Source organism: Plectropomus leopardus, chromosome 7, assembly GCF_008729295.1.
Source record: "Plectropomus leopardus isolate mb chromosome 7, YSFRI_Pleo_2.0, whole genome shotgun sequence".
Taxonomy (NCBI): domain Eukaryota; kingdom Metazoa; phylum Chordata; class Actinopteri; order Perciformes; family Serranidae; genus Plectropomus; species Plectropomus leopardus.
In genome coordinates, this window is record NC_056469.1 from 24,158,477 (window position 1) to 24,170,138 (window position 11,662).

The window sequence follows — 11,662 nt, forward strand, 5'->3', positions numbered from 1 at the left end:
GGTCATCAGCAGTTTAAGGCAGGACGCTCGTACTGTAGCTGCTGGAGTGTTTGGAGAGCTGCGTCACTATAAACACCACAAATCAGAACTCTAAATGTGTTTTAACACATTTCAGGCTGCCCCTTCATTCACTTTAAACACTACAGATAGATAAAAGATTGAGCCAAGTGGCAAACAATTAAGGCAAATCTCTTTCTCTTACAGAGTCACTCCCTCCTTCCCTTCCTCTCCTTTTCACTTCAAACAAATTAGAGGCAAATGCACTTGGTCATGTGTTTTGACTTCATTCAAATAGTGAAAGAGAGAAAGAGATTGCTGCAGGGACACATACGATAAGATCATCGCAAGTATTCCCTCAAAGCAATTTTCAAGGTAAGATAAAAGAATATATTTAAATTAGTTCTTCACAAAGGAGAAAATACATTTGTGATATCTGCACATGTGCAGGGAGGGTGTTGTTGTTGGATATATTGTTTTAATTTTCTGTCATGTGTGTTTGCTCAATCAGCTCCGTGACTCTGCCTTTTCCACTTGTGCCTTGATTGCATTTGTCACACTCTGCGAGTTTGTCCATTAGGTGATTGCCTGACTGCTAAACGTTGCTCATTTAATCACAACATTACCAAATTCAATAGCCATCAACGTTAGGTGAGCGCTCACTGGAGTGTTAAATGGCACAAACACACCTGTCATCATCATCGCTTGCGAGTTTGTCGACAAGTGAGAGCCAACACACACTGGTGACATTGTTACAGGACATACTGGTTTGTGTGTACATTCAGGGTGAGGATGTGTGCTCTCCAGAAGTATCACATCATCTGAAGAGCAAATACTTTCACTGCTAATGTCAAACCTGAATATTCATGCAGTCTGCGTGTGTTTGTGTGCATGTGTAGGTGTGTTCTGTCGGTTTGTGTGCACACTCCTGCCTGTTTGTGAAAGTTTGCAAAGTAGATGAGGGCCAGTTTGACTTGCAAAATAGCACTTACTTGGAGACTGGAGCAAGGGAGGATTACTAATCGTTGCAGGTGGCTGCAGGTAAATTTCCAGCATAAAGTATTTTTACAGGAAAGGCTGCTACTGGGAGATAAACATACAAATTGAAACTATTTTCTTTAATGATTTCTTGGTAACTGCATTGTTTTTGTTGTCTCATACCTCTTCTCTTCTTCTTTTCATTTCAGGATTATCAGCTTTCCTGCCATCACTCCCTGTCTCCACTGGTGACAGTGCCTAATAACCATCGCCATGGGTGAAATGGAGCAATTGCGAAAGGAGGCGGACAGTCTCAAAGACCAGATTTCTGTCAGTAGGCCCTTCTATATCATCTTTAATACACAATTTTGCAGCATTTATCATTATGTGGCATCGCTATTCACTGTGACCTGAAGATGCATTAATAACCACATCTTGGATCAACACTGGCAGTAACCCAGCTACCTGCGTCTGTGTCTGCTCCCCCAGGCAGCTCGTAAGGCGGTGCAGGACACCACGCTGCAAGAAGCAGTAGCCTCAATCAATGTGGTGGGGCGTGTTCAGCTGAAGACCAGGAAAACACTACGGGGTCACCTTGCCAAGATCTACGCCATGCACTGGGGCACTGACTCCACGTAAATACACAGCATGCTGTACACTATTTAAAGGAGCACCTGCAGTTTTCATTTCACAGCCAAGATCTTGATCAAATTTAGCACAAAATTAGAGTGAGGAGAGACAAAAAAGGAAATTGTGATTGTTAAATTAAATTTTTTAGGCAGAATTTAGGTGGATGAATTAGGGACACCTTTTATGTTGATTTTTTATCTGACATGTCTCCTTGTTTCTCTGTCTTGTTTGTTTTTTAATTGCTATCACTGGTATGCAACCAGGCTGTGTGTCAGTGCCTCACAAGATGGAAAACTCATAGTGTGGGACAGCATTACAACCAACAAGGTAGGAAAGAGCAAAAAATGTGTGTATTATGATTACAGTAATGAAATATGTGAGTAAAAGTACATCATAAAAAGAAAATAATTAGCTTCTGTAGCTAAAACTGAGCAAGCAGTAACTGAGACCAAACCTTTGCCATGTACATCCCCCCCTTAAACATGCAAAAATACACATGTACACCTGCAACTTCATGCTCAAAACCTGGCTTCAGATGTGATCTCTCTAAAATGGTGAATATTAGTGACAAAATAAGCAACAATCAAGTTTAAAAAAACATCTTAAGCCTCTGACACCTGGATCAACATCTGATTTCTTTTGCATTCAGACACCTTTCACAAGCATTTAAACCTCTGAACTGTAAGCAAATTGGTTTGATTCCTTTCAAAAACATGGTGTAAAAGGCAACATGACAAGAAATGGCCTGCAAAACACAAGAAACTTGTAAAATGTGAAAAAAGTGAGGAGGACATTATTAGAAAAAACAATTAAATAGGGGGAAATTACTCGAAAACAATAGTTCTAATTATAATTATTTAAAACATTACGTTGAGGAAAAAAATACATATTTTATTTCATTATTAGTATCTAATTTTTGTTTGTTTTTTTTTGTTGTTGTTTTTGTTTTTTACTTTTTTCTTTCTATTTTTGCTATTTTCTTGTAATTTTTTGCTTATTTCTTGCTAGTTTTTGAATGAATTCACATTAATTTAATCAGGCTTTTCTAACGTTACACAACCCATTTCTTCACTAATTTTTACAAAAACTGTGTGTTTATGCTGCTTATACCAAAAAGCTGATTAAAAAACATGCTTTTAGTGTTTTTGTTTTACGTTCAGATTCAGTGATTGGAGTCTATTTGGTTTCAGTGGTTCAAAAAAAGACTTCCACCTGTCTTCTTCTGCGTGTCTCCAGGTGAATGCCATCCCTCTCAAGTCATCATGGGTGATGACTTGCGCCTACGCACCCTCGGGGAACCTAGTGGCTTGTGGCGGTCTGGATAACATGTGCTCCATCTACAACCTCAAGGGCAAGGACGGGAATGTGAAGGTCATGCGGGAGCTGGCGGCACACACAGGTAAGTTAAATCTCTTGAAGTCACTGATGCTCTTATGTTTGAGCTTGAGTCCTCCTTCTCTCTTGGTACTTCTGTGGTTGTCCAGGTTACCTGTCCTGCTGTCGTTTCCTCAGTGACAGTGAGATCATCACCAGCTCTGGAGACTGCACCTGGTAAGAACAGTAGGGACATTAGGCTTTGGCCTCCGAGACTTCAGCCATGAATGTTTTTATAAATAGCCACCGATCTAAATATGAAAAATGAGAATAGGCCTAATAATTTCAAAAAGCCTTGAATCAAATCATCTGTCATGTCATTCATACTTGTACTTACTTGTACATACTTGTACTTATTGTAGTTAATACTACAAATGTACGTAGTCACATTCCATCACTGTTTACTTAAATAGACCACATTTAGATATTTTTCCAACTCTAGTCAATACATTTTTAATTCTAGCATTCTTGCTAAGTACTTCTACCGCTAACTAGCAACTAGTATTATTTCCCTCATCACAATTCATTATTAATCTGGAAATTAAGGAAAGCAAAAGAAACAAAAAAAACCCCAAAAGGGTAAATAAGGTGGCAGAGTGCATAGGATAAGAATACAATATGATTTACTGAGCTGCAAAGTATGCTGCAACTTTTCTCTCCATAGTTTAAACAAATATTGTTTTCGGTTCGTTTCCTTCTAGCATACTATGGGACGTTGAGACAGGGACCCAAAAGATCGTCTTTGCAGGACATCAGGGAGACTGCATGTCCCTGGCCGTGTCCCCAGACTTCAAGTTTTTCATCTCGGGGGCATGTGACTTCACGGCCAAACTGTGGGACATTAGGGAGGCCCAATGCAGACAGACCTTTGGAGGCCATGAGAGTGACATCAACGCAATTGGGGTGAGGATGATGGCGGCATCCTCCGTACTTCTGTATCAGAGGTTTATTTTTACTCAAAGGAGTCCAATTTTCGAATCACTTCTCTTTCTTCCAGTTCTTCCCTAACGGTAACGCAGTGATAACAGGGTCGGATGACGCCACCTGTAAGCTGTACGACCTGCGAGCCGACCAGGAGCTCATCACCTACCAGGACTCCGGCATCATGTGCGGGGTGACCTCCCTGGCCCCCTCTCTGTCTGGACGCCTGTTGCTGGCTGGGTATGACGACTTCAACGTCAACATCTGGGACACACTTAAATCTGAGAGAGTGGGTGAGTACAGGTGGAAGATGGAGATGAAAAAGTGAATTTAGAAACTGATTTTAAAGAGTAACTAAATCCCCCACTTTTGGCTTTTGTGCCCTCTTCCTGGATTATGAAAAAAGTATTGAAAAATGGGCGGGGCTGGGACGGGGGATAAGACATGCTCAGTCACCCAATCGTGCCGCCTCTCGATCCACAGCACCTCCCTGCCCCCCTCCCACACACACACACAGTAGTCTGTTAGTGAGAGGGCAGCAACAGGGGGCGTGGTTGGTCATGAGAGCAGGCTTCCTACTATACCAGGATTGGCCAATAGCAAAATTCAATTGCAATAGCCAGATTTCAACGTTTACAGGGCGGTCACTATGCATATTTATAACACAATTTGTAGAATTTTAATACTTTGCACTCAAATGTCAAGAGTTGGACCTGAATCAATCATCAACATATATATATTGCTTTTCAACTAAAAAAACAACACGTTTGGGGGGTTTAGTTACTCTTTAAAGCAACTGAGGTAATTTCAGTGTTACTTTGCTCTTCTTACATCATGTTTTGATTGTGTTGTGGTTCAGGAGTGCTTGCCGGTCACGACAACAGAGTGAGCTGTATCGGAGTGTCCTCAGACGGCATGGCGTGTTGCACAGGATCCTGGGACAGCTTCCTCAAGATATGGAACTGAGGCTGTTCCTTGCCAGCGAGCAGAAAGAGAGCATCTGCCTGGGCGAAGGTGAAGAAGATAAAAAAAAAAAGAAATTGGAGTTTGAGGGAGGGGATGAGGGACGAGGAGCCTCATAGGGTGAGAAGTGGGTATTTTAATCGTGCCAAGTCCTATCTTATGTTGGAGAGGGGTTGTAATGTGAAGATTTTTCTCCTCTCACGTCGCGCTCTCACCTTTCTTCTCACGTTATGGGGGAATTTAGGGGTTGGGACAAGGGGTGGGGGTCTCGGTAAAAGATCATTCCTCTTAAAATTAAAATAACGGTATGCACATTTATCACAGCAATTCAGAGGTCACCCAATGAGAACAGTTGCCAAATGGAAATGGTAGCACACTGGATGAGATAGACGAGATAAGTTCACACTAGCTATACAAATATGCTGTGTTTTATATCAAAGCATAAGTTATGTCATGAGTAATATGAGCATTTGCGTTTTTTTGTTTGTTTCAGATTGTTTTTTGTTCTTAGTTTTGGTAGATTCCCTAGATGCTTACATTTACTTTTTCTTTTTCTATCTTTAATTAAAATGGAGTTTAGTTTGCAGGTGTCTTCATTAGTGTTTGAGTTGTTTTGTATGTAATTGATGGACAATATTTGGATTTGGGGTCTCAACATTTGGCCTAACCCCCCTCTAACTGTAGCTAGACCTGAAAAGTGCTTTGGGTAAACTGTTGAACTGACAGATGGGATTCTAAAAAGGTTTTCATGGTTCACTAAGCACTTACACACAAAAAAGGATGACCCCATTTGTCTCAGGACAGGAGGACTTTTTGTACAAGTGTTACACGGATGATAACGGCTATTGTGTGCATATGAGCAATACATCTGATCTGTATGTGACTGCCTACTTTTCCTCCTGCGTGGTACAAGATAAACTTTAAGGACAGTTTGTGTACATACAGAAAAAAAAAAAGTCTAAGTTCTCACTAGATGTTGGACTGCCTCTTTTCCAATACTGGATAAACACTGTGCAAAGTAAAGCAATACTACCTTTCTTAAAGACTGTCTAATAAACATGGGATTCTGCTTTAACACAAGTCTTTAGTGTTAATTTATCACAAGCTGACTTTAATTATTCTGTTTGTAACATGTTTATATATAAATCCACTGGATGTGGAGTGACACAATATGGCAATGATCCCCAAACATTTTCCTTAAGAAGCCCTTTTCTGTCATTGACTAAAAGAGCTACCCTTGGCTAAATGGCATATTTTATGTTTATTTCATATTTACATTCAATGCATAACAATAACAGTACAGAAAAACTAATAAACTGTAGAATTAACCAAAATAGTGAACATAATAACCACAGGAAGCGTGGGTAAAACGAACGATTTGGATCTATTTTGAGCAGATTATTTCCTGTGAATACTGTATCACAGATGAGTTTTCCTGATATTTTTAGGAACTTTAATATCTCTGTATAATGTATAACAGGCTCTGTGCTAGTTTTTAATACAGGAAGTGGCTGTTAAGCAGAGTTGAGTTAATATCTTGACCAGTAATCTAAACCTTTAAAATAACTATTTCCAATTTGGACTTTATTAGGAAAAGCCTAGGCCCCATCAAATATTCTTGCAGATTCAACCTTTCACGTTTTGTGTTACAGACATGTAACTGCATGTCAGGGTCTTTATGTCCTTTGCAGAATTTTCCAGAAAGTTTGATCTGCTGCACTTGCTCCATTTTTTCCAAATAAGGCATTTAATACAGTCTAAATTATTGAGTTGCCCCTCCCAATATTAGCTCTTGACCCAAATTTTAAAAAGCTAATTTCTAATATTCATCATTTAATTACTTTTACCATTGAACACATTAAAAAGAACCCTTAGGACTTTTGGGAGCAGGAATTCGGATTTGCATCACCAGACGACCAGTGACAGTATTTTTTTAAGACTAGTCCACTATTCCTCTATCTGTGCTAGGCATGTAAAAACGACAATTTCATTTAGTTTTCTCTAAATAATTATTATTATTATAATAATCAAGGACTCGCAACCCCAAGGTTGGGCACCAGTGAAATATGTCAACATTGCTGAAGCACTATTTTAATTTAACTTGATGTACCATGATGGTTTACAACTCAAATTTATTTTCAATGTGAAAAAAAATCTTAATTACTTTTAGTCCATTAAGGAATTTAGATGCTTGGATAAAAGCAAACATATTCTGTCTTTTTAAAGATCAACTGAAAACACGATGGTTCATTTACAGGCTCCCTCTAGTGTTTATTACTGAAGACTCTTTACAAACCATTAACTAATGATGGGGATGAAGAGGCACGAACAATGGCAGAAGTTGTGGGATTCAAATAGCAGATGCAGGGAATTTGTTTTTACAAAATAAATATTTAGGATGGTGTTTTTTTAATTCAGTTTGGGCAGAAATAAAGACTAAAAAGTATCTCAGAAAAAAAGTAGAGCTCAAGAGAAACAATAGCAATATTTACAACCAATACAGAGATTTAAAGCTGAAGTATGAATGCAAATAAGTTTTATTTACAAGAGAACAAAACGGGATAGAAAACTGCAGTGAGAAAAGTAATATACACACAAATCAGTTTAAGAAAGCTGTACACATAAAAGCTTGTTTTAAGAGATATAAAAGCGGCAGGATTCTGTACACGTCGCTGCAGTGAATCATCGGTTCTCCTTATCCAGAGACACTGCCAGCACTCTGCGGTCCATCTGTCCGAGCCGCTGCTTATCTGGGGTGGACACCTTCAGCTTCATCTGGCAGGCGGGGGGGGGGACGACACATAACCTCAGCAAGTGATTTACTTTCTGTGTTCTCTTTAGGACGACTGAATTACTCAACGTCACCTTAAACATTCAGTAAAGGTTACTTTTAAGTTTCAGTAAATAAGGAGAGTGGATACATTCAAATAAGAAAATCAACCTCTGTAGGTAGTTTTAAGACTTTTAACTAATTCCACCCTCCATTCATTTTTATCGCATATTATGGTTATTTCCTAAAAATGCATTTTATATTCTTCATGCTCTTTTACTGTTGTAAATTTTGTTGTTTAATACCTCTTTTATATGTATATTTCTTTTATTTGTTTTCCACCTCTGGCCTGTCTGAGACTTAATTCCAGAGTTATGGTATCCATGTGCCGTATAACGATTTTTATTTCAGCGCTCTCGCGTGTAAAGCACTTTGCACAGCATCTAATGTATGAAAGATGCTATAAAAAATAAAGATTATTATTATTATTATTATATCAGGAGCAGTTAGTGCATGCTAGTATACAGTACCTGAGGACGTTGTTCCCTCGGCGAGTTGGTCGCCTTAAGGATCTGCAGCGGGGATCGACCTTCAGTACCTTGAAAAGGAAGGAAACATCAAGCAACAACTTGTTAAAGGGCTCCCACACATTTTCACTGACAAACTCTTAAAATTTTCCACGACTTTTTTAAGGAACCATAATAACATCGAATGATCATTCACAATGTATAACACAAACAGATCTGTATAGTATACTTAACTCCAAATGTAAGTTATCGTTTGAAATTTTAACAGCAACCTTTTCCGATCTCTAATAGTTGGCTATGTTTCTTTTACGTTACCTGTTGAGGTTATCCACAGAAGATTACTATAAAAATACATTTTTATTACACACTACAAAACTCCATGTATTCTCCAACATTTAAAGTTTAAAACATTTTCCAAAACTTTTTAAGATTTTTACTAATTCTGTGACCCTTCCATGCCTGGAAAATTAGATTGTTAAATTCCATGCCTTTTCCAGGTTTTCCATGACTATGGGAACCCTGGTGTTATCATAGAAAGGCCACAAATTTTCCACACACCTTTCTGCTTTGGTTTCCCAGACTGCCCCTGGTTCTCATTGGTTACTTTCTTCACGGCCATGCGGACAGCGAGAGGAGAGGAGCCTCCTTTTCCACCCTGCACTGCTCTTGCTCTCAGTCCGGTGGCACCAAAATTTTTTCCCAACCATTGCGGTTTGAACACAACCTGGCTGGGGCTCTTTGAGTCGAAGGTGGGGCAACGGATGCCGGTGCGGAGCTGTGGCTGCTCTGGGCTGGGGACAGTCGGTGGCTCTGGTGCAGGAGGCACATACGGTTCTTCAACAAGCTCTTTGGCGTCCTCAGAGGATGGCTCTGCCTCCTCTGCATGTGCAGGGGACACCTGAGCTGGAGAACCATCGGAGTCAGTGGGGAGGGACGGCTCAGCAGGGGACTCTGGTTCAACAGTGATAGAGGGAAGGGCGTAACAGTGATCCACTCCGTTCCTGAGTGGCTCCAGGTCCACAGCCGGCACTGGAGATGAAGTGCTGTCTCGATGCACCTCAGCAAAGATCTGGGTCGACGTCGCCCCCTCATGGCACGTTATCAAGCTCATGCTCAGCCTCTTGTGAAGAGGAGACTCTCTTGCTTCTTCAGCCTCGTCCAGGCTGATGTCAGCTTCAGTTTCTATCTCCACCTCCACTTGGGGCTGCTCAAGAAGCACAAAGGGGCTCGAGTCACCCACACTGAGGAGAGGAGGCTGCACAGGCGTGGCCAGGAGGTTGGCGTGATCATCCATGGAGCCAAAGGTGCGGCAGGGCTGAGGAGTCAGGAGGGGCTCAGTGGAAGCCAGCTCCTCGTTCTCAGAGACCCTCTCCTCCTCCACGGCATCATTTAAGCTTTTCTGAGGGGCTTCGGGGACTTTGCCTTCAGTCTCAGTGTGTAAAAGCATGCCCAGGCGGCGGGCAAAGGACCCAACTGTCGCTGTGGGAGCAAATGAAAGAAAACTGTGTTACATGTGTATTTTGAACGAGAGAAAAGCAAAAGCTGAAAGTTATAGTTACCTCTCATGACTTCTCTCACAGGGGTACGGGTAATGCCAATAGTAGGTGAGCGGGGATCAGTGAATGCCAGCGGACACTCAGTTTTGGACACAGGGACCTAAGAAAGACATTTGGTACATGCAGGTAGCCTTTATTTACATATTTTCTCCTTATGGCTTACAGTACTGGCAAGTCAGCCACGTAACCTACCTGAATGGGTGTCCGGTCGATTCCTGTTGAAGGTGAGCGTGGATCCATGAGTTCACTGACTCGACTCTTTTTGAAGACTACTTGATGTTTTACTGGTGCAGAAACAACCATCTTGCTCTCACTGGATCCCATGATGCAGATTTAGTGTTACCTGGCTCCAAGAGGACAGAACAGAATAGAATAGGGGTCCATCGATATTAGTTTTTCAGGGCTGATACCGACAATTAGTAGTTAATGAGACTGACAACCATATTTGAAACCGATATGCATTTGCAATAAAATCCTTCTGTTTTTTAAAATGCCTTTAGCAAATGTTTACTCATAACTAAAACCTACAATATCATATACAGCAAGTTCCCAACAACCTTTTTTTTTTAAAAGTGATGAAAATTTAAACTGAATAATAACTAAATAAAATAGCTCCCGAGGTCTTACAAAGTAAAAGTCCCTCCCATGCTGACACATTAATTTTTAATTTATTAGTTTTGTCAGCAATCATTAAAATGAAATACAGATATAGGTAGTCCGCAAAATGCCAAATATCGTCCCAATAATCAGCCATAATCTGTCGACTCCTATAATAGATTAAAGTTTCACTGTTAACCAGAAAAACATAATAAAAACAACAGAACACAAAACATATGGATAAAATATAACAACAAAACACCATCGAAAACACAGCTCACTAGTATAAAATAAAAATTAGATACTTAAGGATTCAAGGAGTATATATTCATTTCTAAATAAAATTCCAGCAACTAATTTCCATACAATGAACAACTGGCGTTTAACTATTGATATGATGAATGACAACATTAACCTTAATTTAGCCTCATGCAACACTGATACTTGATAGATTATTCCAATTTAACATAGCTTGTTTCCGTACTTGTACTCTTCGTGTACGTAAGTTAACGATTAAATAAAGCAAACTTTATATTAGCAATTAGCTGAAAATGAAAGTGTTACCTAGCACGTTAACAACAAGCTAACGTGGCTAAGGTCAGTTAGCGTGATATTTCCTCCGTTTCATTCATAAAAATCAAATGAAATTGTAACGCTTCATCCGTAATAGGTTTAATAGAGCTGACACTACTTTAACATATTTTAACCGAGGTGTGCGGTTTCAAATATAGCCTATAGCTTACCTTATACGAAACAACACTGTCGCTCAGGCGTGTCGCTAAACCTCTTTTCACTTATTCCACAGTTGAGATAAACAGGGCATACACACGAGTTTTAAAACATTTAAATGGCGGGGTTGGATGCATGTTATTTTCGAACGGACCAATCAGCGTGCCTGTCACCTCCGCCTCCTCGGCGCTGATTGGTTCAGAGTACAGCGTTCTAGAACTGGGCGTGGCGTGCTGCTGATAACGCATTTGAAATTTGAAATGAATGCATGTTTTGTTTTTGTCACATGTGGAGAGAAAAATGAAATGTTACGTTGGAGCAGTTCTCCTTAAACATGCTTCTCCATCACGCTTCACAACCAAACTGCCTAAAGGAAATATCAGACTTAGTGAAGCGATACATTTTTAGTAAAGAGGAATAAAGTAATAATAATAATAATAATAAACTTAATTTGTATAACACCTTTCATACAAGAAATGCAGCCCAACATGCTTTACAACAAAGAAATGGCATGCAACATAGAAGACATAAAGACATAATGAAAAATCTAAATAAAACCTGCATGTAAAAATAAAACAAGATCAGAGTAGAATACATAGAGTGCATATTCACGTGGATAA

General features: G+C 39.9%; 2 protein-coding genes across 4 annotated transcripts; one reads left to right on the forward strand and one right to left on the reverse strand.

Annotated features, from left to right (window-relative positions):
• The first annotated feature begins 288 nt into the window (after positions 1-288).
• On the forward strand, positions 289-5,866 carry gnb3a (guanine nucleotide binding protein (G protein), beta polypeptide 3a). Of its 2 annotated transcripts, none has more exons than XM_042489396.1 (9): positions 289-372; positions 1,185-1,305; positions 1,465-1,610; positions 1,869-1,932; positions 2,842-3,004; positions 3,090-3,156; positions 3,681-3,882; positions 3,977-4,193; positions 4,760-5,866. In XM_042489396.1, the coding sequence occupies exons 2-9, from the start codon at positions 1,249-1,251 to the stop codon at positions 4,864-4,866; spliced, it is 1,023 nt and encodes a 340-aa protein (XP_042345330.1). In that variant the 5' UTR covers positions 289-372; positions 1,185-1,248; the 3' UTR covers positions 4,867-5,866. The 2 variants fall into 2 exon arrangements, with proteins under 2 accessions (XP_042345330.1, XP_042345331.1); XM_042489397.1 differs by lacking the exon at positions 289-372 and adding an exon at positions 997-1,038.
• A 1,287-nt stretch (positions 5,867-7,153) lies between these two features.
• Positions 7,154-11,129, reverse strand: cdca3 (cell division cycle associated 3). Of its 2 annotated transcripts, none has more exons than XM_042489373.1 (6): positions 11,057-11,129; positions 9,909-10,059; positions 9,720-9,816; positions 8,719-9,639; positions 8,164-8,231; positions 7,154-7,638 (listed from the first exon to the last, which is right to left on the reverse strand). In XM_042489373.1, exons 2-6 carry the CDS (start codon positions 10,038-10,040, stop codon positions 7,546-7,548), a joined length of 1,311 nt encoding a protein of 436 aa, XP_042345307.1. In that variant the 5' UTR covers positions 10,041-10,059; positions 11,057-11,129; the 3' UTR covers positions 7,154-7,545. The 2 variants fall into 2 exon arrangements, with proteins under 2 accessions (XP_042345307.1, XP_042345306.1); XM_042489372.1 differs by having other exon boundaries at positions 9,909-10,063; positions 11,057-11,119.
• Between the last annotated feature and the right edge of the window lie 533 nt (positions 11,130-11,662).